Source organism: Marmota flaviventris, chromosome 2 (assembly GCF_047511675.1).
Source record: "Marmota flaviventris isolate mMarFla1 chromosome 2, mMarFla1.hap1, whole genome shotgun sequence".
NCBI lineage: Eukaryota > Metazoa > Chordata > Mammalia > Rodentia > Sciuridae > Marmota > Marmota flaviventris.
The window spans coordinates 15,956,499-15,980,883 of record NC_092499.1 but is presented as its reverse complement, the minus strand read 5'-3'; the positions used below and the strand labels follow the sequence as shown (position 1 = coordinate 15,980,883).

The 24,385-nt window shown below is 35.3% G+C and overlaps 1 protein-coding gene across 2 annotated transcripts in view; it reads left to right on the top strand.

The window, feature by feature from the left end:
* Ttc8 (tetratricopeptide repeat domain 8) overlaps positions 1-22,684 on the top strand; it is a 49,015-nt gene extending 26,331 nt beyond the window's left edge. The window contains exons 7-15 of one of the 2 annotated variants that reach the window (XM_071606599.1): positions 86-171; positions 3,772-3,859; positions 6,842-6,952; positions 10,370-10,453; positions 15,330-15,469; positions 16,955-17,129; positions 17,428-17,550; positions 20,000-20,083; positions 22,053-22,684. In XM_071606599.1, the coding sequence (XP_071462700.1) occupies positions 86-171; positions 3,772-3,859; positions 6,842-6,952; positions 10,370-10,453; positions 15,330-15,469; positions 16,955-17,129; positions 17,428-17,550; positions 20,000-20,083; positions 22,053-22,169 (1,008 nt within the window). In that variant the 3' untranslated portion in view covers positions 22,170-22,684. The remainder of the gene's footprint in view (positions 1-85; positions 172-3,771; positions 3,860-6,841; positions 6,953-10,369; positions 10,454-15,329; positions 15,470-16,954; positions 17,130-17,427; positions 17,551-19,999; positions 20,084-22,052) is intronic. The other variant, XM_027931654.2, reaches the window with a different exon arrangement.
* The last annotated feature ends 1,701 nt before the right edge of the window (positions 22,685-24,385 follow it).

Below are 24,385 nucleotides of genomic sequence, written 5' to 3'. Positions count from 1 at the left end.
ATAATTATATGGTTTATTTCATTATTTATCTTTCTGTTTATTGTCAGAGAAGAAAATTCTAATGTAAAATGAATTGTTTTCAAAGGCTTTGGATCTGGCTGCCCTTTCCACAGAGCATTCTCAGTACAAGGACTGGTGGTGGAAGGTGCAGATTGGGAAATGTTACTGCAGGTAAAACTTCGATTATCTGTGAAGGGTTAGAAGTGGCAATATGTTTTAGAATGTCAAATCTGACACCCCCTTTCTGGATAGATTTCCTCATGAAGAAATAAGAACTTGACTTGAGAAAGCAGTTACTTAACAATCACATGGTAGCAATAAGAACTACAGCAGAGAGAGGCAGACTTTGAGATCATCAGGTCCAACTTCCCTTTCTGAATGAGGAAGCTGAGGCCAGAGAGTGGCTGTGATTTTCATCAGGGACTAGTTTGGGGCTAGAACTGAGTCTGTTGAATCAGCTCCTAATCTCTTGGCTCTTAAGTCTTTTCATTTATACTAATGCTTCCCATCTGTAAGGCACTTTGTGGTTAAGAGTTTGTTTGTATGTTATCATCTCACTTAAATTTCAAGCACTCTGAGTAGTTGATGTAATTAGTAATTTTCTCAGATGAGAAAAATTGAGCCTCACAAAGAGAGAAATTTGTTTAAATTCATATAGCTAATAAGTGGTAGAGCAAAAATTTCTGGTCTATTTTTTGATGACTATTTTCTATTTCCACAATTCCATATTGTTTCTGTATAACCTGGATATTTTTACGTTCTCTTAATGTGCAAATGTTTCAAAGCAAACTGAGAGATCAGAAAAGCCACAGTTAATTTTATGAAATATTTGCATAGCGATTCATAAATAAAATCACTTGTTGCTGATTTTGAAATTCAGTTAGCATTTGGGAAAATAGAGACAGATGAACAATTGTATTTCATAAAGGTAAGTATGTCTTTTATTGTTCAAAAACAAGGTGGAGTTCAGTTACTGTGAATACCCTGCAATATTTATAATCTTTAGTTGTCATTAAAACACTATGGGGAAAAGAAGAATATAAAGGGAATAAAAAGGATTTATTGTTCTGCTGTTGAAATTAAGACTACTTTCCATTTAGGCAACTCACACAGAACTCTAAAGTGTTTTTTCCTACTATTAGTTGAGGAAGTGCTTTCTGCCAAAAGGTGATTTAGACTTTCCAAACACTTAACTCTTATGAATACAATTCTTAAAGACAATCTTGAAATCTTGAGCTTCTAAGCAGAACCTTCAGAAATCTTTAATAATTAAAGGAAAGCACAACTCTGATTTCTTCTGCCACCCATTCATGTTTGGCATTTAAATGAGCATACCTTGTCATATTAAATTATTGTACTTGCTCATCTTTATTATGTATTTGGTATTCATTCACTTGGTAAAATATTTAATAAGAAACTGCTCTCATTAAGTGGGGTCACAAAGATTTATTAGATTGTTTCTTCTTTCAAATGATTTAGACAGTTAATAGTTATAAGTATAGTTCTTATTACGAGAGAAGCAAATGCAGAATGCACTGAGAGCCCAGTCAGACCTCTGACTTCAGCCCGAGAGGCCAAGGATAGATTATGAGTATGTAGCCTGAAATTGATTTCTCTCCCTTGTCCTGATCAAGCTCTATACTGATTCTACCTTTGCAGTAGCTCTCAAAGTCCCCCTTACTACTCATTCCCATGCCAGTGCTTGAATTCTGGCCTTTAGTGTCATTTGCTTGATTGTAGCTTCTTACCTGGGTTGTCTACCTCCAGTCTCTTGCCCCATCTGTCCTTCCTAAATCCAGTGAGAGTAACTCTTGTGAAAAAACAGCTCTTGTTGGATTCGTTGAATGACTGCCCGTTACTTCTAGAGTGAATTCTGAATTTGAAGTGTGGCATCACGATCTTGTCCCAGTCTACATGTGTGCCCCTGTTTTTCATTATTCCCATTATTGTGTCCTTCTCAATTAAACCAAACTGCTCAATATTCCCTTAGCATGCTGTATGCTTCCCCACCTGTGTGCTTACATCATAGTTTACTAACTTCTAGAAAAACACTTCCCCACCACTACTCTTTGATTATCATTACTTTTAAGAACCTGATTTTATTTCCTTCATTTTTCCATCTCTTCACCATCATGAAATGTGCATGCAGATGTTGCTTGACAATTTTGTTGAATGAAATCAGAGAAGAGGTTGGTCCCTGGAAGGAACTATCTCTTTGGACTGTAACTTTCTTATATTGGCCTGATTTATGAATTTGGTATTTTCGTTAGTCCTAGACTTTCTTTGAGCATGGCCTACTCCACTTTTTTTTTTGCACAAGAATCCATGTAATAAACTCCTTCCTGATAGTTCTAGTAGAAATTATCTCTTAAGGATGCAGTAATGAAAAAAATGATCCATATTTTTTCTTTCTTTGGCTTCCATGTAGTTCAGTATTTCTAGTTCCCTATTTATTTGTTTTTCAATTTGATTATCCTTCTATCTCTATTGATTAAAAATAATCTATGTTTTCCTATTGTTTTACAGGTATCTTTTTATTGTAATCCTTTAAAATCATTTATTGTAATCCTTTAAAAATCATAAAATCTTCATAAAAATATGTGGACTCTCATGGATAACTGGTGCTTACAGAATTTAATGACTGTACTGAGTCACATGATTAGAACTTGCATGCTCAGTTGATGTTATATTCTAAATTACATTGTTTTTCAGAATTCAGAGCATTTTGATAGCATTTTATACATATTCTTTGTGAAATTTGTGGAACCTTTAAGAGGTAGAGGCTTTTTGCCACATTGCGTGTCTTCTGACTTTAGGCTAGCCTTTTGGGGTCACCTTTAATCTCTTTAATCCCATCTTCCAACAGCTATTTGGGTATCAGCCATACCAATGCCTGCGGTTTAGGTTATGAAAAATGATCAAAGCTCTTCTTTCAAGCCTTTGAATGAAAGTAGCACATTGGAATATATTGTGCATCATTTTGATTTTATTTCACAAAATAAAACATTATCATCTCTAAGTTCTTAGGTGGCTAAGAATGAGTAGTTATGAGAAAGTTTAATAGTTCTGTTAATAACAGGTTGAGTGAAAGCTAAGTGAGTGTTAGTGGCTGATTTAGTGGTAATAACATGTTTCCCAGGCAAAGGAGTGGCCACTGGTGTCAGGACAGTCTCATTTAGACAAGGTGCAAATATCAGATTCATAGACTGGGACAATCAGTGTCAAATACTTAATAAAGGGGAAAAAAGATTACTAGAATAATAAAATTGTATAGTTGTATTTCTCAAGTAGAAATTATTGCTTGCATTAAAATAGTTTCAGGATAACTGAAAAATGGGCTCTGATCTTAGAGTAGAAGATGTTTTCAAAGGAATATCATCTTTCAGTTCTTCCAGGAAAATGGAGACTCTAAGCATTTATTCAGGTCACTTGCCATATGTTCATCTGATCATAAGCTCTTTGGGCAGTGAACTGATATGACCTGGCTTACTGGCATCTCTTAGTCCTGCTGCGACTAGGCTGCAGACAGACTCTTTACACACCATTTGGCAATTAGATAGCCAGTGAGTATGGGAAACAGGCAACTTTTTGCTAAACTCTGTTAACATTCATATTAACATATGTGTGTTTGTGCAACACTATTTTCTTTGGCATATGTTTACTCTTATAGATGGAATTTGTCTCTATTTATATCCTCAGTGTTTGAAAAATGATATAGTATTTATTTTTAAGTTGAATGTCTGATTTTTTTTTTTTAATGACTGTTTTTAGGTTAGGAATGTATCGTGAAGCAGAAAAACAGTTTAAATCCTCTCTGAAGCAGCAGGAAATGGTAGATACATTTCTCTATTTGGCAAAAGTAAGTAAATATTGAGTGAAATCTTTCTTTTCAAAATTCTGGCCATTGCATGGAAAGAGTTGCCAGTTCCTTCAGGAGTAGTTGGCAAGTTAATATGTTCAGATTTAACTTGTTTTTCTTTATAGCAAGGGAAAAATAACATATGGAGGGTAACTACCTCAAGAGAAACTGATTGCCATGAAAAATAAGATAACCCCCTTGGAATATTGCTCATTAGAATGGAAGAAAATATCATAAGCTCACCACCCGTGTGTAACAGGCCCCAGAGAGGGCTCTTTTCTATAACACATTTGTCTCATGCTTGAGCAGATTGTAGAGCATAGGGACTGCTTTTATGTAGGTGCTTAATTACTCAGCTCTACTGTAAAAATAAAAATCTTACTTCCCCTTTATTGAGCACCTACCTACTCAGTGCAAGTCAATGGATTAGATTCATTGTACATGCAATTTAATTTAATTCTTACAATAATCTTGCAAAATAGGTTTCATAATTTCCTTTGTACTCCTAAGGAAAAAGAGACTTCAAGAGGGTAAGTTTTTCAGAGTTGCTGGACTATTAACAGCCAGTATTCAAACACAGGTCTTTTGAACTCCAGAGGCTACCCACTACTACACTGTGCCCCTCATAGTCACAGCAGAAGTGAAGGACCACCTAGAATTTTCAATACAGATTGAGCATTCCTAATCTGAAAATCTGAAATCTGAAGTGCTTCAAAATCTGACACTTTTTGAATGCCACAAGCAGAAAACTGCATACCTATCATCCTGTGATGTATTGTAGTCAAAATCCAAGTACACTAAAAATACTGTGTAAAATTATCCTCAGGCTATGTGTACAGGGTATAGATGAAATATAATTAATTTCACATTTAGACTTGGGTTCTGTCTCGAAGACAGCTCATCACGTTATGCATATATTCTAAAATTTAAAAAAAAATCTGAAATCTGAAACACTTCTGGTCCCAAGCATTTCAAATTAAGGTATACTCACATTATACTAGGATATTGTTTCTTGACCTTCATCAAGGTTACTTTGAAAGAAAAACATTTGATTTAGTAGTGGTCATGACATCTTGCTTTATCTTTAAGAATTTTTCAAATTAAAAGTATAGTAAAGAGGATTCAAAAGCTACAAAAGGAAGCACTAGCTTTTTGTATGACATCTTAGTTAGCCTACAGTGGTTCGGATGCCACCCAAGGACTACAAGAAGAAAGTTGGCCAAGAAAAAGACCCAGTGAACTAATCTGAGGGTGAGGCCAAAAAGAAGTGGTCCAAAGGCAAAGTTTGGGACAAGCTCAATAACCTAGTCTTGTTTGACACAACTTCAGATTCTGTAAGAAAGTTCCCAGTTATAAGCTTATAAGCCCAGCTGTGGTCTCTGAGAGACTGAATATTCATGGTTCCCTGGCCAGGAGTGCCTCAGTAAAAGGACTCATCCAACTGGTCTCAAAGCGCAGAGCCCGAGTTAATTTATGCCAGAAATACCAAGGTGGAGTTCTCCAGCTGGTGAAGACGCTTGAAAAAGGGCAACCAACTGCCAACTGTGTATTTGAAAAATAAAATTTATTAAACCAAGAAGTAAAAGGGAGTGCTACTGGTTCCTAAATATGATAATAAAAGCACACTAAAGAGAAAATGAAAGTTCCACTATATGAATTTGCTGTTCTGATTTTAGTATGTTTACAATGGTTTTCAAAAATGTTTGGAGCTCTTTGGTATCTAAATTTATCTTCTATATCTTATATATTAAATTCTTAACTTTCTAAGCATCATAGTAAACTTTTCTGGAGGAGAGCTTGAAATTAAGGCTCAGATTATACTATTTGACTGTCATCTTCTTAACTTCTTAACTGACAATTGTTGGCCACATAATTGAAAAAAACTTTTTAAAATTATAGTTAAGTACATGGTTTTATTTATTTTTTTTACATGTTTATTTAAGTTCATTATTGTCTGTATGACTATCAAGGAGTAAACCTGTTTTTTTCACTATATGAAAAAATGCTTGCTATACAATAGAAGTCAACCAGATTTTAGGAACAACATTGTTTTTAAAAGTTTTTGTCAGTTAAAGCTGGGTATGGTGGCATTTGCCTGTAATCCCAGTTATTTGGGAGATTAAGGTGGGAGGATTACAAATTTGAGGCTAGCCTGGGCAATTTAGCAAAACCCTGCCTCAAAATAGAGCTTATCAAATATTTTATATTAGTATATTAATTGTATTGTTTATCATATTTTAAAAATCCATTCAGAAGTTTATAAGATAAAAATTTTACAGTTTTCATTCATATCCATCCCTCTACTCATACTTTAGTAATAAACATTATGAATAGTTTTAGGCCTTGTTCAAAGCACAGCCTAACCATTCAGAAAAACTGGATTTAAAATCATGAAGACAAGTATTAAAATATTATGTTTCTATACATAAAAAACATAATTTTCTATTTTAGAAATTCCTATTAAGTCTAATTGCTAATAAGTGGACACCCTCAAGTGCTAACTTACTCAACCCCCTCACCCCATGCCTCACAAACCTGTCTCCTTCTACTTTGGAAGGGTCTTCTCAAAAACCACCCTCTCTACTGTTGACTCCTCAGGCCTTGCTTCATGGGTCATCCGCTCCTTCTCTCGCATCTTTAACTTCAGCCTCCTAATTAGTTCCTAATGCCAGCTTATGACCATGCCCGTGTCTGTTCTATTAGAAGGATCTCCCCTGGATCCTTTCCTGTCTAGTTACTGCTCAGTCCCTGTGACAACAGTAAGCCTATAATTAGTATTTGGTGGAGAAATGAATGAATGAATGTTTTATGTACAACATGTGGAGATAAAGCTGTCATTATTGGAAATTCTACATATTTATGAAAATTTTTTTACTTAATATCTAGAAAATAAGTTGTCACTAATGAATAATTATAAACTTGCTATACAAATACTCTTATTTTAAGAGCTGATTCTTTTATTGAAATGTATCTGGATTTTAGGTTTACATCTCATTGGATCAACCTGTGACTGCTTTAAATCTTTTCAAACAAGGCTTAGATAAGTTTCCAGGAGAAGTAAGCCTGCTTTGTGGAATTGCCAGGATCTATGAGGTAAGGTTCGTAGTATTTTAAAAGTTGATATAAAATTGAGGTTATGTACTAACTAAATAGGGGTTAAGAAGAACAGTTTATAAAATTTTGATTGTTGGCCTGTGATTCACTGGTAGAATAAGAGATTTTAGTGTATGCATTTAGTCAAGCTGTTTTTATTATGAGGCATTTCAGATTCACAGAAGAGTATAGAGAATGGTACATGATACTGATTTAAATTATTTTCCTTGTGGACCTGTTGCCACACCTCATTTATCAATCTTTCCCCAAAATCTGTAACCTCAAATATAATGTTTTCCCATTTATGATGGGGTACATTGGGTCTTTCTACTCTTTTCCTTTAGCCTGTTTGTCCATCTTTGTACCAATATGATATCAGCTTAATTTTTATATCTGTATGATACTGACCATCTGGTAGGGTTCATCTTTATCAGAAGTGTCTTTGTACTTTTCCTTATTGTTATAAATTTTAGAGTCATTTGTCTTATTCTATGGTAAGTTTCACTTAGTTATCTTCCCTGCTACCTAATTATTACAGCTTTATCCTAATTCTTGAAATCAGATTGGTAAATTCTACCACCTTGTTTTTCTTCTTCACAGTTGGTTATTTTTGACTCTTTGCTAGACAATACTGGTTTTAAGGTTGACTTACAAGAACAATAAAAATACCTTATAGGCATGTTGACTAGAATTACTTTGAATATGTGGAGGCCGAGCAGATGCATTGCCTTTCTTCCTTTCTCAAGCATTGGTATTTTTTTTTTTCAGGAAGTTTTTGTAATTATCCCTTGAAAGAGGCTGTTGCGAGGGTCCCCCAAACCACACTGAGATTCAATGATTTACTAGGGTTCCCAGGACTCAGCAAACAATTATATTCACAGCTATGATTTACTAGAACAAAAGAATACAAAAGCAAAATCAGTAAAAGGGAAGATTGATGGGGCAAAGTTCAGAGGATGACTGGTTACCAGCTTCTAAGAGTCTCCTAGTGGAGTCACACAGGTCACACCTCTTCTAGTAAGCTGTGATAACTCGATAAGTGTTGTATGGCAGGGAAGCACACAAGAGACTCAGTATACGATGTCACTGTTGGGTGCTGATCTTTTAGACACTTCTGCCTACCAAGTACCAGAGTTCCAGACTCCCACAAGTAAACAGGTATTCAGCGAAAACCACACTGCTTATACAAGAGTTTAGGTGTAGCAAACTGCTCATGTTATTTGGAGAAAGTTTATACTGATGTAGGGAACCAAGTGAGTTCCCAGGCATGATCCTTTCCAAGGATAGCAGAGCAGATTCAGGGCTTTTCTGTACAGGTGTATTCCCAGGTATAACTGTGAATGGAGTCCCTATTTTTTTCTCTTATAGTTTCTATTTGATTATTTCTGGTGAGTAGGAATGTAAAAGTTGATTTGATTCTACTATTTAAATTTTATGACCTTGTCCATAGATTCTCTTTGATATTCTAAGTAAATAAACTAATCATTGTGTGCAAATATAGTTTTGTTTCTTCAGTTATTCTTATTGCTTTTAAAAATATATCATTATGCTTAGAACTTCCAGTACAATACTGAACAGATGCACCTCAGTTCTCTTTACATTTCTTGAAAATGCTAGGTATGAGATTTTAAAATTTTGCTGAAAAAGAGTTGTAGGTTGTAATAGTTGGTATATCTGGGTCATAGTGTAGGATTGACATTTATTTCTTTTTTATACTTTCCAAATTTTCCATGATTGTGTATTTTACTTTTTAAATGAAAAATATTGTTTTTAATTACCTATAAAATGTATTTTCCTTTTGAAGTATAATTTTGATAGATATAATTTTGATAGATACATAGAAGATTTGGATCAGTCAATATAAATACTTGTATCAATATTTTTGTTTACTTATTGTGACCCTAAATTGAATATGAACAAAGCTTTGGCCAAGAAGCTTAGAAAAGATATAAAATGGAATCAGTTTTCGAAATCAGTGAAATTCATGCTGCTTTCATTGGTGATTTCCCAATGCCATTGGCACCCTTGGACCTTTTGGCTTTGCCTTTTGTACTTCTCAGTCCTTTTTCACACCTTGCTTTTTAGAAAGTGAGTGCTAGCAGAAAGGGCTTCAGGACAATTGCATCTTTAACATGTGGTTGCTGTTCAGAAGAATTTCTCCCAAGCCTGACATAGTGACTGTTGCTATGGCTGGGATAGGGAGTGGCTCTGGGGCAGTCTTTATCAGCTGCCTCTTTCTTTTGCTGTTCTGAGTTGAGTTTAAACTTCAGGAAAAAGGAATTAGAAAGGGAAGCATCCTAACTGCAGGGACAATATGTTGTCCTGTAGGTAGGGTGATCAAGGGCTAAGCACAGATGTGAAATAGTTGGGTGCAGTATTTTCCCTTGGATGTGCACAGTTCATTTCCTTTCTGCTGAAGCTGACTACACCAAAGGCAGATTTCCAGCAGATTCTTTTCTCTTACATGAGGATGGATTTAGAGTTAATTAGTGGAGTTTGTTCCGTAGTCTTGTGACCTACACTGCATGTGCCTTTAGGGACTTTTATTATGTGCATCTTGCTATTCTCTGGAGGGAATTCTCTTCCGTTATGTTCACTTCTTTTTTATTTACCACTTTCATGTTGGTATTATATCTTTTAAATGTTGCCTGTTTTAAAATGAACATGTTGTACTGCCTTCGGTTCACTGCTTGTTTTGTACAGATACTGTTAAAAATTGATTTCTCTTTGCTAAATTGTTTTTTGGTGGTTTTAATTTTTCTTGAGGCATTTTGTTTGAGAGACTAGCCCTTATTTTAGTTGTTCTTTATTGAAAGGGGTTTGAGATTAGAAACCTAATTCTTAAAAGGTTATTCTGGTGGCTTTCTGAACTTCACTGTGGTGAAAATTACCCTGGGAATGTGTAAGAAGTACAACCCATCCTCTTCCTACTAATCAGAAGTCCTGGAAAGTGAGACTCAGGTGTTTATTTGTATTTTTAACAGGCTCATTAGGGGGATTCTGAGGCATAACAGAGTTTGAGAAGCAGAGCAACACTTATTTCCTTATTTGCAGTTTCACTTTAAATAATTAAGACCTAAGTATAGATAGATAGTGTTTTGTGAATTGGTTCAAAAATAACTGCTAGAAAACCACTGAGATTGTATTAAGTTTCTCATTTACTTGAAGTAACATTTACATACTTAAAAATGTTATTTTTAAATCTACATTAATGAAATCTAGTGTAATTTAAACAATTCTGATACAGGAATAAGTTAATGGACCAAAATAGTCTGTATTTATTCATACATGTGAAAATTAAAGATGTGATAAATATTGCCTATGAAGCCAGGTGGATTATTGGATTATTAAATAGTTTAAAATTACTGTGGATGAGTAATGATTTCTTTTACTAAAAAAATCCATTACTACTTCTAGGTGCTGTGGTGTGTGGGTGTAATCCCAGCAATTTGGGAGGCTGATGCAAGAAATCTTAAGCTCCTGCCCATCCTGGGCAACTTAGTGAGTTAAAAAATTTTAAATAAATTTGAAAAAGGATTAGGAATGTAATTCAGTGATAGGGTACTCCTGGATTCAATCCCCAGTACCAACCAACCAACCAACAAACAACAACAACAACAAAACGAAACAAAACAAACAACAGAAAGAAAAAGTTAAAATTTCAAAAAGTGAAACTGTGAAAGTTCCAAAAGAAAAAACAGATGCATTATTTGTATAAGTTGGAATGAGGGAGTTTTTTTAAACATGACAATCAGAAAGACTTAATAGGAGAGACTGATAAGTTTGAGAAAATAAAAGTTAAGTTTACTAAATAGCAAAAACAAAAATTTAAATAAAGCCAAACTTTGGTTTTATTTTACCTTTTTACAAATCTCACACGCATATAAACAAATGTCCATACACATGCCCTCATATATGCTTATTTAATCAAGAATGTAAACACTATGGAAAGTAGATGCTTCCTCAGAGAAGTTTTGGATCAATGTATCTTGTGGCTTTTCCATAGGCTTTTGTTTTCTTGTCAGCCTTCCTAGAGATAAGAAATCACCTCCCAGAGATGAGACAACAGCCAAGCTCCAGCTCCCCCAATGTACCCTGCACACCCCCACCCCTGTGGTGCTGGGGATCAAACTCAGGACTTCACACATGCTAGGCAAGTACAGTACCACTAAACTATGCCCCCAGCCCTTCTAGCTGCATTTTGACTACACCGATAGCTTTTTATACTTAGAGCTTGATGATATCCATCTGGAGGAACTTAATTGATCCATGTATGATCCATGTGTGTTTATGAAGACAGGGCTTTTCTGGTTTTTGAACTAAAGACAATATCAGCACGGGTTCGTGTCACCTGGAATGAGAAAGCAAAGTTGGTGCCCAGGGATCCTTGAGCCATATGTCTGCCTCCAGATCCAGGCAGTTTCTTACCCAACCCCCTCATGTACTACTGTAGGTTTGAATGTGTCCCCCCAAAGTTTATTTGTTAGAAACAATCCCATGCAACAGTGGAGAGGTGGGGCTTTTAAGAGGTGACTAGGCAAAGAGGGATGTCCTCAAGAATGGATTAATTGCTATTATTGTAAGTGGGTTCCTGATAAAAGAATGAGTTTGGCCTTTGTCTGACTGCCTGGTCCCCACCACTCCATGCTGCCCCATGTGATGCCTTCTGCCATGTTATAATGCAGCAAGAAAGCCCTCACCAGATGTGGAGCCTTGATTTGGGACTTCTCAGCTTGCAGAATCAAGAGCCAAATAAATTTCTGTTCATTAAAATTACCAGTCAGTGGTATTCTGTTATATCTGCATAAAATGCCACTGATAAAAAGATAAAAGATAGGATAGCATAGAAAATGGGCAAAGGAAGTAAATTGGAAACTCATAGAAAAAGAAATATCTGATGTGTTCAATTTCTAACCTCTGTCGTAATTAAAGAAATAAAGACTAAAACAACAGTGATATGCTGTATTTCGCTTAATTGGGTTGGCAGAGATGAGGAACTTCTGTGGTATCAAGGGTGTGGAGAAAAGGCTCTACACATGAGCATTGCTGGTGGGAGTGTACTTTGATACAGCCCATTAGGAGGCTGTTTGCAATTGCCATGACACTTTAAAATGTGCATGGGCAATTTTACTTCCAGGAATTTTGTTTAAGAGTCTTTTCATACAGGCACACAAAGATATATACAAATGATTTTATAGAATATTAATTGCATAAACTAATTTTTGTCCATCAGTCAAGTATGTAAGTATTCTAAAGGGAAATGGAAATAAACTAAGGTTCATCAAAAGGGGACTGGTTAAATAAATTATGGTGTATGTATTGATGGAGTACTGTACAGAATATCTACTTCATATAAAATGTAATAAAGTGAATTTCTATGTTTTGATATAGAAAGAGTGCCATGACACTAATTTAAACTGTGTATTGGAATCTACAGAATGATTTTGTATGTGTCTTTATATGAACAAAATTTCTTGAAGGATACTCAAGAAACGATTAACAGCTTCTGTCAACTAGTATTTGGACTTCTTTTAATTTTGTACCCTTTTGTAGTGTTTAAATTTATTTAGCATAGGCAAATTATTTTATGTTTATAAAACTTAATTGAAAAACTACATGTGAAGTTGCTAATTTCAAATCTAAAATTCCTTGAAATTACATAAATTAATTTCTGTGCCCATCAGTCCTCCAAATTGAGAACCAACTGAGGGATAGCCACGAGATTTAAACAAATAGAAGACAAACCATTAACTTCATTGAGAGTGAAAAATTATTTCTTTATATAAAGGCACACATACAGTTTATACAGGTTTTAGCCATAAACAGAATCATTTGATACATTCTAATATGCAGCTTGTTTTTTCACTCTTGGTGTTAACTTTATTCATTGACTTTATTATTGATAAAAACAGAATTGGCAGAGTGGCATTAGATCTCTGACCAAAGGACTTAATAGTCTCTCTCAGTTGGACAAATCTATCATGTATGGAGACGTGATTGGACAACCTACAAACCTTCTCCATTCAGGAGAGTCCATTATTTTTGTAAGAATATTAATAGTTTTATTACATATTATATGGAATGAATTAATAAATATTTTCAAATATAACCTTCATAAACAAAACTTTGGGATTCTTAGCAACTTTTAAGACTTTGAAGGGATCTTAAGATCAAAAAGTTTGAGAACCTCTGTTATTGTGGAAACGTGAGAAATTCAGACAATTTTAGAAGTTGTTTAATTATGATTTATTAATTTTCCAGTATCTAGAAGCACTAAATTTAGCACTAAGGAAAGGTACACCACGTGGTCTTGGTTGCAAAGAAATTATCAAATTTTATAGATTCTAAAAAACGTATGTTTTCCACATTTTGACATCTCTGAGATTGGGGTGCCTCTTAGAGTAGGTAGCATCTTCTAATGGTTTGTGGCCAAGTGGCAGTTGTCATGTAGTTGTCACAGTCTTATATGGAAACTTGGTAGTTATTCTTGGCAGCATCGTGCTTTAGATAGTGAACGTGGTAATTGGTGAACGTGGTAATTGTTTCTACTTGTTGCCTGAAAGCTCTTGTTGACACCTGCTGGTAAGATCAAGAAAGCACAGGCATCAGCACAGCAAAATGAGGGTCCATAGCCTGGAAGAAAATCTTGGGAACATAGTGGAGCACACTTTTAAGAAATGTTGCGAGTAGCTTTTAAATGTTCTCTGCCCAAAGAAATGAGGAGTATATGAGATGATGCATATATGTTAATTAGCCTGATTTGTACATTCCATAATGTATACACGTATCAAAGGATCACATTGTACCCCATATAAACACACAATTATTAATCATCAGTAAAAATAAAATTTAAAAAAGAAAGAAAAGCTGTATTGCCAATGTGAGACACTGTGTGGAAAATCCTGGGCCTGGATGACCAGATCAGAAAGGGAGTCAGAAGACTGACTCTGAACATGAGGAAATACTATGTCCAACTTACTTTGCATATCTACTTCATATAAAGAAGGCAAAAGAATGATATGGGGATACAGTTTAGATCTGAGTATCAAATAAAATGTCAAAATGGGTATCAAATAAAAATTCTTATGTTTAAAGAAGCATTGTATAGTGCTGCTTAGAATTGGTGGAGTCACTTAGATTTAATAAAATATGATTAAATTCTCACAAAAAAATTGAATCCTAATAAGAATTTAAGTGCATAAGTCATGATAAATGTCGTGTAAGTTGAGAGGCAGAAGAGAGCCCTGTGCAGTGAGGGCACAGCGTAATGAATCTTAATGAAGGGTGTGGAACCTGAACTAGACCTTGAGAGTGGATTTGAGATATGTAGCATTCATTGATAATGCTAGATTAGCTCAGCCCAGCCTGGGCCCCATCTCACAAATGATGATGATGATGATGATGATTCTAATAATAATAATAATAAATGCATTTATGATTATCAGTATTTAGAAAGCATATATAAAAACTGTAGAAGGTGGCTTCAGCTTTAATTGTGTATGTATTTCTGAACTTTGGGTTGCCATTGTTTCTTTCCTGAATTCTTGGTCTCTTTACTGCTGCTCTTCCCTATTTGGGTTTGTCCTGTGCTTACCAAGCAAATTATTCTTTAAAATGTGAATACAGTATGATTATGTCACTCCTCTGCTTTTAATTCTCTAATAACTTTCTCTCAATTTAGAAGGAAAAACATCTGAAGCTCCTCCCATGCCTGACAAAGGCCCTGACAGCCTCTTCAGTCTCCTGTGCTACTCTCCCTCTTTCCAGCCTCACTACATTTGTGTGGTTTTTCTAAGTGCTTCCCTCTCTGCAGCATATATTTGCTAGTTTCTCTGCCTGAGTGAGCTTCGCCCAGGTGTGCTCAGGTCCGAACCCTCACTTCATTAGGTCTCTGTTCAAATAGCCCCTCCTTCAAGATGATCACCCTTCTGAAGCGCGACCCTCCCTCCTTCCTCCCTCAGTCCTGCCCTGTTTTGTTTTTCCTCAAATCATTCATCCTCACCTGACATTATATATCCATTTGTTTGTCTTCTCCACCAGCTGTAAACTCCTTAAGGACAGTGACTTCATCTGTTTTTTTTATATTTTATTTTTTAGTTGTAGCTTGAAACAATACCTTTATTTTATTTATTTATGTTTATGTGGTGCTGAGGATTGAATCCAGGGCCTCTCACATGCTAGGCGAGCACTCTACTACTGAGCCACAACCTCAGCCCGACTTGATCTTTTTATTCCTGTCATGTCCCTAGGGCCTAGAATAGAGTCTAGCACATGACACACTCTCAGTAAACGTTTGCCGAATGAATAAACTTAAATTGGTGAGACAAAAAATTTCTTGTCCAATATTAATACATTATTGCTCTTCTGTCTTGAGCAGGAAATGAACAATGGTTCATCAGCAGCTGAATACTACAAAGAGGTTTTAAAACAAGATAATACTCACATGGAAGCCATTGCATGCATTGGAAGCAACCACTTTTATTCTGATCAACCAGAAATAGCTCTTCGGTTTTACAGGTATGCTTTACATTCAATCTGTAGAACTACTTTCATGAAATATTGGCAAAACAGTAATGAAGATAAATGAACTATAATGTGTATATGAATCTAAAAATTCCATTACTCAGATGCTTTATGAGCATTAAAGGGACAATCGATAATTTGAAAATGCTCAGATGTTGGCACTTTGAAGAAACGTACCCAGATGATTGTGTTTTTGACTCTCTGTATAAGTTAGCCATTTCATCAACAAACAATAGCATTTAAGTTACTTAAAATGCTTCTCATCATCACTGCATCCGTGAATACCACTGAATCACAAAGATACGGAGAGTTAAACAGTGAAGAAATTTGCAAGGAACAGTGGATTCTGTGTTCTGAACCTTGATGAGGACCTGAAACAGAATCATCTGCTTGTGAAATGTTATCAATTTGTTTTTCAAGTATTTTTTTTTTCAAAGTCTAAGTAAAATATGCTACTGGTTCTCTTTTGAGTTAATACTTATTTTATCCTACATGTGACATCTAAAATTTTTTTGTGTATGTGTGCCAGGGATTGAACTCAGGGGCACTTAACCACTGAGCCACACCCCCAGTCCATTTTTATATTTTTTATTTAGAGACAGAGTCTTGATGAGTTGCTTAGGGCCTCACTAAGTTGCTGAGGCTGGCTTTGAATTCATGATTTCCTCCTGCCTCAGTCTCCCGAGCCACTGGGATTATGGGCATGTGCCACTGTGCACAGCCTACAATTCATTTTTAAATTATGACTTCAGCCCTTGGGTAATATGAAGGAGAGATGACTGGCAGCTGCCAAAGATTCTTTCCAAATACATGTTGAGAACATAAAATATACGCATGCTGCACGGTGCATGTGCAGCTCACCCTACTCCCTACCCTCAAAATGGGTCATGGGTTTCTCAGGGCAGCTGGACTGGATGTTCATTTGCTTCTTTGAATTTTCTTGTCCTTTCTCACTTAGGATTTTTAATGCCTAGAGTCAAAATGGGGTTCTTGAATTGCGGTGGAAAAGCTAAGTGGATAATGTAGTGGTCTGTTGATGGTCATGGCTTCCTCAGTGGAAGTCAGTGAGCCCAGTTTAACCATGAAATACAGATGGCCAAAAATAGGATGCAACACTGAAAACTTAGAGGTAAAATATAGTCTCCAAATTAGATTAGAAGGTCTTGTGAATGCTGGTGGGCAACAAGGCTCTATAAAGCTGTGTGGGTTTTACTTTATGTGGCTATTTATTTCTTATTTTTGTTCTCTAACAAAGCTTTTGGGGAAAAATATAGAGAGAGAAGTCGTTTTAACTATTATGAAAGCTATGCTTTTATATTTGTTTTAAACATTATTTTTCACTTACAATAATACCTTTCATTTCTAATCTTTGCGGGGGTATTACTAGTTATAAGGTTAATTCATTTCTAACTTTGTAAAAGAAGTCTTAGCATTGATAAATTTGGTGTGACACAACTTTTCTTTGTACTGTTTGAAAAGGCGACTCCTGCAGATGGGCGTTTACAATTGCCAGCTTTTTAACAATCTGGGGCTGTGCTGCTTCTATGCCCAGCAGTATGATATGACTCTGACCTCATTTGAACGTGCCCTTTCTTTGGCTGAAAATGAAGAAGAGACAGCTGACGTCTGGTACAACTTGGGACATATAGCTGTGGTAGGTTGTCTTTTGATACAATTTCTGTAATAAAAAGTGTAGGCATGAATTAGTTTGAAGAAATTTTCAGGTGTTTATTATAAATCTAAGTGTGATGATGGTCTCATGTAGAATCTGAGAGATTTCTGGGAGTCACTGTAGCTCATTTTCCACTTACACAGAATTCACATATGACCCCTATGATCAGTGTGTGTTGCTTTTTCTGTGTCTTGGGGAAGATTTATAGAGGAAGGAAGGGAGAAGGTGGCAAGAGGAAGCATGTGTACTCAGACTTGTGAACGTGTGCTTCTCTTTCCAGGGAATAGGTGATACGAATTTGGCCCATCAGTGCTTCAGGCTGGCTCTGGTCAACAACAACAACCATGCTGAGGCCTACAACAACCTGGCTGTGCTGGAGATGCGGAAGGGCCATGTTGAACAGGTCAGGGAGAGGCAGTCAGTCTGCTTTCTTCACAGAACAGCCATCATTTGTAGCTATTGTTATGTAATTTTAAAATGAACTCTAGAGTCTGGTAGGCCTGGATTTGAATTTCAGCTCTCTCATGTATTAGCTGTGTGACCCTGGGCAAGTTACTTCCTTTCTGAGTCCAAAATAGAACATTTCATTTTATTAGGACAACATGTTCCTTCATGGTCTTCCCTGTGTTAGTGAACTGTTCCACAATTCACCACCCTGACCCACCATCTAGCTGTTCCTGCCCGAATCCTGGGAGCCAACCTTGACACCTCTTTTCTTCCTTGTGCCCCCTCACACCCACATCATATTCAGCAGGTCCTGTCAGTCCTGCCTAAAAGTCCCATCCTGAACCTGGCTTCTGTTCCCCACCCTACTACCATCTCTTGCCAGGACAACTACAAGAGCCTCCCGGCTGGTCTTTTCCCCCACTTACATCAGCAAGTAAATGTACCCTATGATTCATCCTCGTCAGAACAGCCCACATGATTTTTTATTAAACAATATTATTTTATTACTACTTTTTTTGCATAAGATTCTCCAGTTATTTCTCCTGAATTTGGAAAGAAAAAATCTGGCTTGCTAATCTGAACCTGTGAGACTCCACATAAACTGGCCTCTGCCTTCTCTCAGACCATGTCCTTGGCCTCTCCTTTTCCACTAACTTCCAGGCATGTTGGCTGCCTCGATGTTCTGCAGATTTGCAATGCTCTGTCTTCTTTTAGGGCCTCTGGAATGTTCTTCCCTTAGGTCTTACAGTGACATTTCTTTTTGTCACTCAGGTCTTAAATGCCACCTCCTTAGAAAGACCATCTCAAACACCATCGAAAGGAACCCTCGGGGGCTAGAATATTTCCTACTTTTCATTTTTTACTTCACAGTGCTTCTCATTGCACCAGATACTGTCCTACTTTACATGTAGAATGTAGACGGTCAGCTGCATGAAAGAGGAACCCTATCTGACGAGTCACTGGTGTGTTCTCAGCATTAGGAAATGCCCAGCACCTGTCGTGTGCTTAGTCAGTATTTGTGAAACAAATGGATGATCTTTAAAAGTAGAGTAATAACAATGCCTACCCAAAGGTGTTTCTGTGATGATTAGATCATGCATGTAAAGCACTTGGCACAGTGGTGGGTGGATTTGAGCACGTGATCTGTGCTTAATCAGTTGAACTATTATTTACATATATAAAAAAGTTTACAATGCAAAATATACTCCTACAATATTCATGGTTATTAAGGGTAAATCTTACTCTGCCACTTTAGAGAGGAGGACATAGAGATTTGAGTGTAAGTAACTTTACTCAGGTCACAGACATGATGAGCTGTAAACATGGGACACAAACCTACTCTTCGGAGCACAATGACAAAAATACCAAGGACTGAAGCATTATTTCATAAATGCTCCCAAAATAAACAAGTTGGATTTGTATTTTATAAGCATTATTCTCAAGTGGTACGCTTTCTATTGGAACTTGGCCCATGTTCATGTTAGGCAAGTACTTCCTGTGATTGTCTCTGCCCCCATCTTGGTCATTGTCTTTCCCTCCTACTTACTGTAGTTTCTCAAGGATACAATTAATTTGAAATGTTCTGGTAAAAGATTTTATACTAACCCCACTTCATTATTTAGAAAATTACTATCCAGCACCCTATGTGAACTGATATCCTCTTATTTTCCATTTAAAAAAATACATGAATTTGTTGGCAGGTCATGGATATGGGTTTTGGATTTAGCTACAAGTTGGAGTGTCACTGAGTGGGTTATAGTCTTAACGATGCATGTATGAGCATCATGTGCCACTCCGTGCTCTCTGCAATATGTGATTCTGTAAGGGACAAAAAATGTGAATCTTGTGTTTTGCATACTTTAGAGAACAGAAAGCTTATCATTTTTCATTGCTAGAAAACTTGTTAGCAGCACCATAAAGGCTCACTCACTGTCATCCAGCACAAGGCTGTGGGCTTTGAAATTCATTATGATTCTTGGTCTTTTTGTTGTTGTTATTGCCTTAGGGTACAGATACTTGGAGCCTGTTAAATCAGTTACCACCAACAAAACCTGGATTGAGAAGACTTTTTAAAGCCTTGAGATTACATTTTAAGTTGTATGTCAAACTGAAATGGAAATGGTATGAGACAGTGGTTCTCAAATAGGTTTAAATCTGCTCTAAATTTTCAGTTCTCTTATTTTCTCTCTTAAAATGTTTACTGTTAACATAATTTTGGTATGACATCAGTAGTTAATTATATTTCAATATAAGTCTCTGTATTTCATGAGGAATGACATCTGTGTTTCTCCAGCACCATGTTTATTAAGGTCCTATCCCAGTAAAGGCTTCTTTTACCAATAGAAATCACAGATACAGAACTGCTGTATGCTTATATGCCTTTTTTTCTTTCTTTTTTTTCACAGGCAAGGGCACTTTTGCAAACTGCGTCAACTTTAGCACCTCATATGTATGAACCCCATTTTAATTTTGCAACAATATCTGATAAGGTAGTCTCTTTATTAATTTATTATATTATACAATATTTCTTGTCTTTAGGTTTAAAAAAATTACAATAAACAAGAAAATTATAACCTTATGTTCCTGAACAGAAGGTTGATTTTTCAGTTTGGAAGAAATGAATTTTTTAAGTTCTTATTTATATACACAAACATCTTCACTTAATAAGCTTTAATTTTTCTTTGGATATTGACTAAACACCATTATAAATTGCTTTTTAAAGCATTGCTTTTTAAAGCATAAAATCTTTTATGCTTTAAAATTTAATATTTAATCATTGAAGAAATACCATAATAATTCTTAGTTTGGGAGGTATTTGTAGAAGGCTTTTACAGCAAGGAATTCCTTTTTATTATTTGTAAATCATATTGCCACCAAGTCCTGATATGATTGCTATAAAATTAGGAATATTAGTGAAATTAGAGATATTAATTATAGACAATATGGGGAATGCAGCTGTGTTGCAGTGAATTCCAAAAGCTAAAAGAAATTATGCACCATTTTTAATAAAATGAAAACCAACAAAAGGCATATCTTACCTATTACTTGAAAACTCTCCTTTAACATGGAAGGTAAATCAGTCTTGAGAATGAGGAAATGGATAAAAATGTTTGTGATGTAAATAAAAGTCTTTATTGACCAAAGATGTAAAAATATGTTGTTTTTTTAATAATATAAATATGAAGCCATGCACACTCATTTCTGTTTTGAAAATAGAATAAGCTATTGTTGATGTGTTGAAATGTTTTGAGTGATTGATAAGTTTACCAGCCACTGTTCAAGGTGCTTTACATACAATTCTCAAATTCTCCCATCCCCTATGTGCAGTATCCTTACTTACTCATTTTCTCATGCAACCGATGTTTCACTTATTAAAGCCTCTGCTATGTATCAGGCCCTGTCATTGAAGTAGAGGATGTAGCAAGTAAATTTATCCTATGAAGCTTATGTTCTAATGCAGCCCAAGCCTCATGGAGGTTAAGAGCCTCCTACCCCCAGTCACATGAGGTGGCAGGTTTCAGATTCACACCCAGCTCCAGTGGTGCCCAGGTATTTCACTGCACTGTGCTGCTGCTTAATTAAGCCACAGAGAACACTTGATTATTCGCTTTCGGGAATATCAGCGCATTATAATAATTCACATCTCAAGGTGTTTCTTTAAACAGAAGACCATATTTCTGTAAGAGAAAATGGTATATTAGAAAGAAATGTTATGATTTTTAAAAGGAAACAATTCCTTTTTAATACATATATATGTTACCCCCAAAACTTCCAGAGTTGAACTATCTAGATTTTTCATGTGCATATATCCAAAAGTTGTCCTTTTAGAGGTGAATACATGAATCACGATACATTGAGACAAATTCCAGTAGCATATTTTTGTGTTTTTCTTTGGGCTGGACTTTAACAGAGTTTATTGAAAATGAACTTTTTTCTTTTTTGTAAACTTTTAAAACCATACATCTTGCCAATATTATTGTTAGCACTATTTAAAACCTCTCAGAGGCATATTATTAAGTCTTAAATATAATAATTTTTACTTGAATTTCCTATTTAAAAGATAATACCCTAATGAAAATATGTATTTGTGGTACATTATAGTTTTCCTTAGCTGTATAAAACTGTTTGTTTGGGCATACGAATGTCATTTTATGTTTATAGTACTATCAATGACAGGGAAAGGAACAAGGGTTTCTGAATTCATAACTAGATAGCTGTAATGGAGCATAAATTATTTATATAATTGGTTATTTTATCTTTCTCAAATTCCTCAAAATGGAATTATAATCCAGGTGAGAGAGTTCTAAAATTTAAGTGGCATATGTGAGTAATTTGCTATTAAGGACCCTTTGAGTTTCTACAGCATGCAGACAGGATGTCTTTTTTTTTTTCCCTTCTATATTTATTTATTTTATTTTTCTGGTCTCATACTGCTCTTCTTATGGCATTTTTTTACAGATTGGAGATCTACAGAGAAGTTATATTGCTGCTCAGAAGTCTGAAGCAGCATTTCCTGATCATGTGGATACACAACATTTAATTAAACAATTAAAGCAGCATTTTGCTATGCTCTGATTGTTCTTAGCCCAAATATATTTTTATGAAGAGACATTACACACGGGGAAAAAGTACTATGTATGTATGTATCTGTAATATAATATAAATTATACAGGCCTAGTGAAGGCTGTATTTGAAATAAGAGTCGCAGACTTTGACCAGAGTTTATTCCAGAATGTATAATGAATACTTTATAATAATAATTTTGTAAGGTAATATTATAAATTATCAGATTTAAGCATTTCTAGTTATAATGCATTATATGGTAAATGATTATATATTTCCAAACAATTTGATGCATTTCCTCAAATTTTTATAAATATACATTTTTAAAGTCCTTAAGGATTAGCCATTGTATGGCTTAAGTGGTCTGAAATCTGCCTTTAAAACTATACTTTTATGGTTAATAAGATGTGTATTTATCCTAAGTAGAGACTTTATTTGGAGCTTAAAATTGTATTTCAAACTATTTTTTATCAGGTACTTTGTGATATATATTGTACATATATATTATGCTTTAAAATAAATCAGTATATAAAACACCAAAATTTTGTCATTTTCCATGAGTTTTCATTTTATTCATCTCAGATGAAACAAATTTTTCAAAAGTTCAGATAATCTTATATAGAAAGTCAGTATTTAAAGTCGTATTTAAATGATGTGCCACTAATTTTGTTTTTTCCTAAAAGGCTATATATATATGGGATACCATATTAAGATAAGACTATCAGGATTAGAAATAAGAGTCATAATACTAGGAGTCCCACCTGTATTCAATCCCAGGAAAGGCTATATCCCACTACCACAGTATTATGAAGTCCTAGGAAAGTGCTGGAACTTTTCTCAGCCTTATTTAGTGGAAATCTCATTAAAGTGTTCACATGAGGAAATGTGTTAAATCACTTATATTTGCAGTATGTTCAGATTTGTGTAAATAGTACTCCTTAGCTGACAGAAGCAATAACAAATAAATTGAATACAAGGACCTGCAGATGGATAAAAGACCAGAAAGGGCTTCAGGGAATGTGAGCAAAGTCCCTAGTAGAACACATAAAGGCAGGGGGGACCTGAGCGAGTCACACAGCTGGTTGGTGGCACAGTTACAACCAGAACCAACAACTTGTTTCTCTACTTCAGACTTGAAATTTTCTTGGATCTCAATGATATGTAACATGCTTATTTAGCTCTCTAAAAATTTCCTCAACCACTATCAAGTCATCTGATATGATATTCAATATTTAAATTCAAATTACATGCAAGTCAATTCTTATTTAATTTAAAATAAGAGCTAATAACAATGGCTAACATTTATTGAGGATGTTGAATACCCTGGACACTTTATGTGAATTAATTTTTTTTTTTAAAGAGAGAGAGAGAGAATTTTTTTTTTTTTTAATATTTATTTTTCAGTTTTCGGCAGACACAGCATCTTTGTTTGTATGTGGTGCTGAGGATCGAACCCGGGCCGCATGCACGCCAGGCGAGCGTGCTACTGCTTGAGCCACATCTCCAGCCCTATGTGAATTAATTAATTAAATTCCTTCTGTGGTCCTATGCAGTGCTGTTATTATCCCATTTTACTAATAGGAAACTGAGGCACAAACAAAAAATTATAAAACTAATAAATGTAAGAGCTGATGATCAAATGTAGGCAGCACGGCCTCCTTAGTATGAGCTGTGAAGCATTGTGTTGAATCGAGTCTCGGTGTTTCTCCTATAAGTAGAACCACTATCATTTTAAATGAGCATTGTGTACTTTAGTAAAAGTGAATAATAAGGGAATAGTTACATAACAAAAATAAATGATTCCATATTCCTTAGATGATATGGAGAGATTTTTGTCTTGAATTTATGTTAATTCAGTGCGATCACTGATGCAACGAATGAGTCAGGATGGCTAAGGGCAGAATGATGGCAGAATGACATAATTTCACTGCACCAGGAGCTGTGGGTGCTATAAAACAAAATTACTTTTTGTTTAATTCTTGGCTTCTTTTTTAATATTTCTGTAGAAGGACTATTAGCAATTGCATTCCACCATGGCTAAAGATTTAGGTGTTCAATTTATAGATATGAATTGTTCAACCAGAATTCACATCATTGAGTTTACTCCCTGTTTTGCCTCAATTTACTACCTGTCTTTGCATTGCTATGACCAAAAACCCTAAAAAGAAAACTTAGTTTATTTTGACTCACAGTTTCAGTTCAATCCATGGACTGCATAACTATGGGTC